This window comes from Merops nubicus, unplaced genomic scaffold (assembly GCF_000691845.1).
Source record: "Merops nubicus isolate BGI_N331 unplaced genomic scaffold, ASM69184v1 scaffold11862, whole genome shotgun sequence".
Classification (NCBI taxonomy): Eukaryota; Metazoa; Chordata; class Aves; order Coraciiformes; family Meropidae; genus Merops; species Merops nubicus.
In genome coordinates this window covers 896-1,829 of record NW_008592903.1, presented here as the reverse complement: position 1 = coordinate 1,829, position 934 = coordinate 896, and the positions used below count along the sequence as shown (strand labels likewise).

The 934-nt window shown below is 48.2% G+C and overlaps 1 protein-coding gene across 1 annotated transcript; it reads left to right on the top strand.

Moving 5' to 3' along the window:
- Positions 1 to 218: 218 nt before the first annotated feature.
- Positions 219 to 597, top strand: HSBP1 (heat shock factor binding protein 1; the record flags this gene model as incomplete). The annotated part of the gene is made up of 2 exons (XM_008935292.1): positions 219 to 285; positions 479 to 597. Coding segments are annotated over 2 exons (186 nt in total), but the record flags the coding sequence as incomplete, so codon positions are not given.
- Positions 598 to 934: the final 337 nt, after the last annotated feature.

Sequence of the window (934 nt, the reverse complement as noted above, 5' to 3'; positions counted from 1 at the left end):
GGACGCAGGCGTTTGCTGGGGCTCGGCGCGGGTTGCTGTCAGCCTCACTCCTGGGTGTGCGTTCAAATAGGTGTAAAACCGTGACGCGTAAGGAGTCACAGCTCAGTGTTCCTGCACGGCTGAGCTGGGAACACTGTAATCACCTCATTAGCTGAGGTTAGGCTGTAACAGCCTCTCATGAAAACAAAACAGGTGACTTCTTTTTTCTTTTCTATTAGGTGCAGACATTGCTTCAGCAAATGCAGGACAAATTTCAAACCATGTCTGACCAGATAATTGGCAGAAATATCCTTTTTAACAGAAAGGTGCTGTGTGATACAGAAGCGTGTAGGTATTTTAAAGTGTATTTACCAGTGGGATTTGTAAGATGAGTTTTAAGTGACAATAAGAGTTTAAGCAAAGCTGTAGTTAAGAGAACCAAGCAATCAAAGCCCCCAGGCAGTGGTGTGCTGCTGTCAGAGTCCTTAACTGCAGTCACTCGACGACATGAGCTGCCGCATAGACGACCTGGAGAAGAACATCGCCGACCTCATGACGCAGGCGGGGGTGGAGGAGCTGGAGGGGGAGAACAAGACCCCTGCTCCCAACAAGAGCTAAAGTGAGTCAGCGGCTCGAGAGCCTTCAGACAAATCCTTGGGTCCCCTGGAATCCCTGGCTTTAAAGGAGGGGGACTGGTGGGTTTGATTTGTAGGCTGAGATCCATGCGGAGTGGAGTCACACACGGAGAGTTGTACTGTGGAGAGAGTTCTGTAGCCTTCAGGGTACCAGAAGGCTTAAGAAGTTAGTTCTGAGGAAGTTGTATTCAATAGGTGTATTCATCCTTTGGCTCTTTGAGTGAGAGCTGAAGTAATCATAGAATCATAGAATCCTTTAGGTTGGAAGGGACCTCCAAGATCATCAAGTCCAACCATTGAGCCATTAGGGCTCTAAAGTC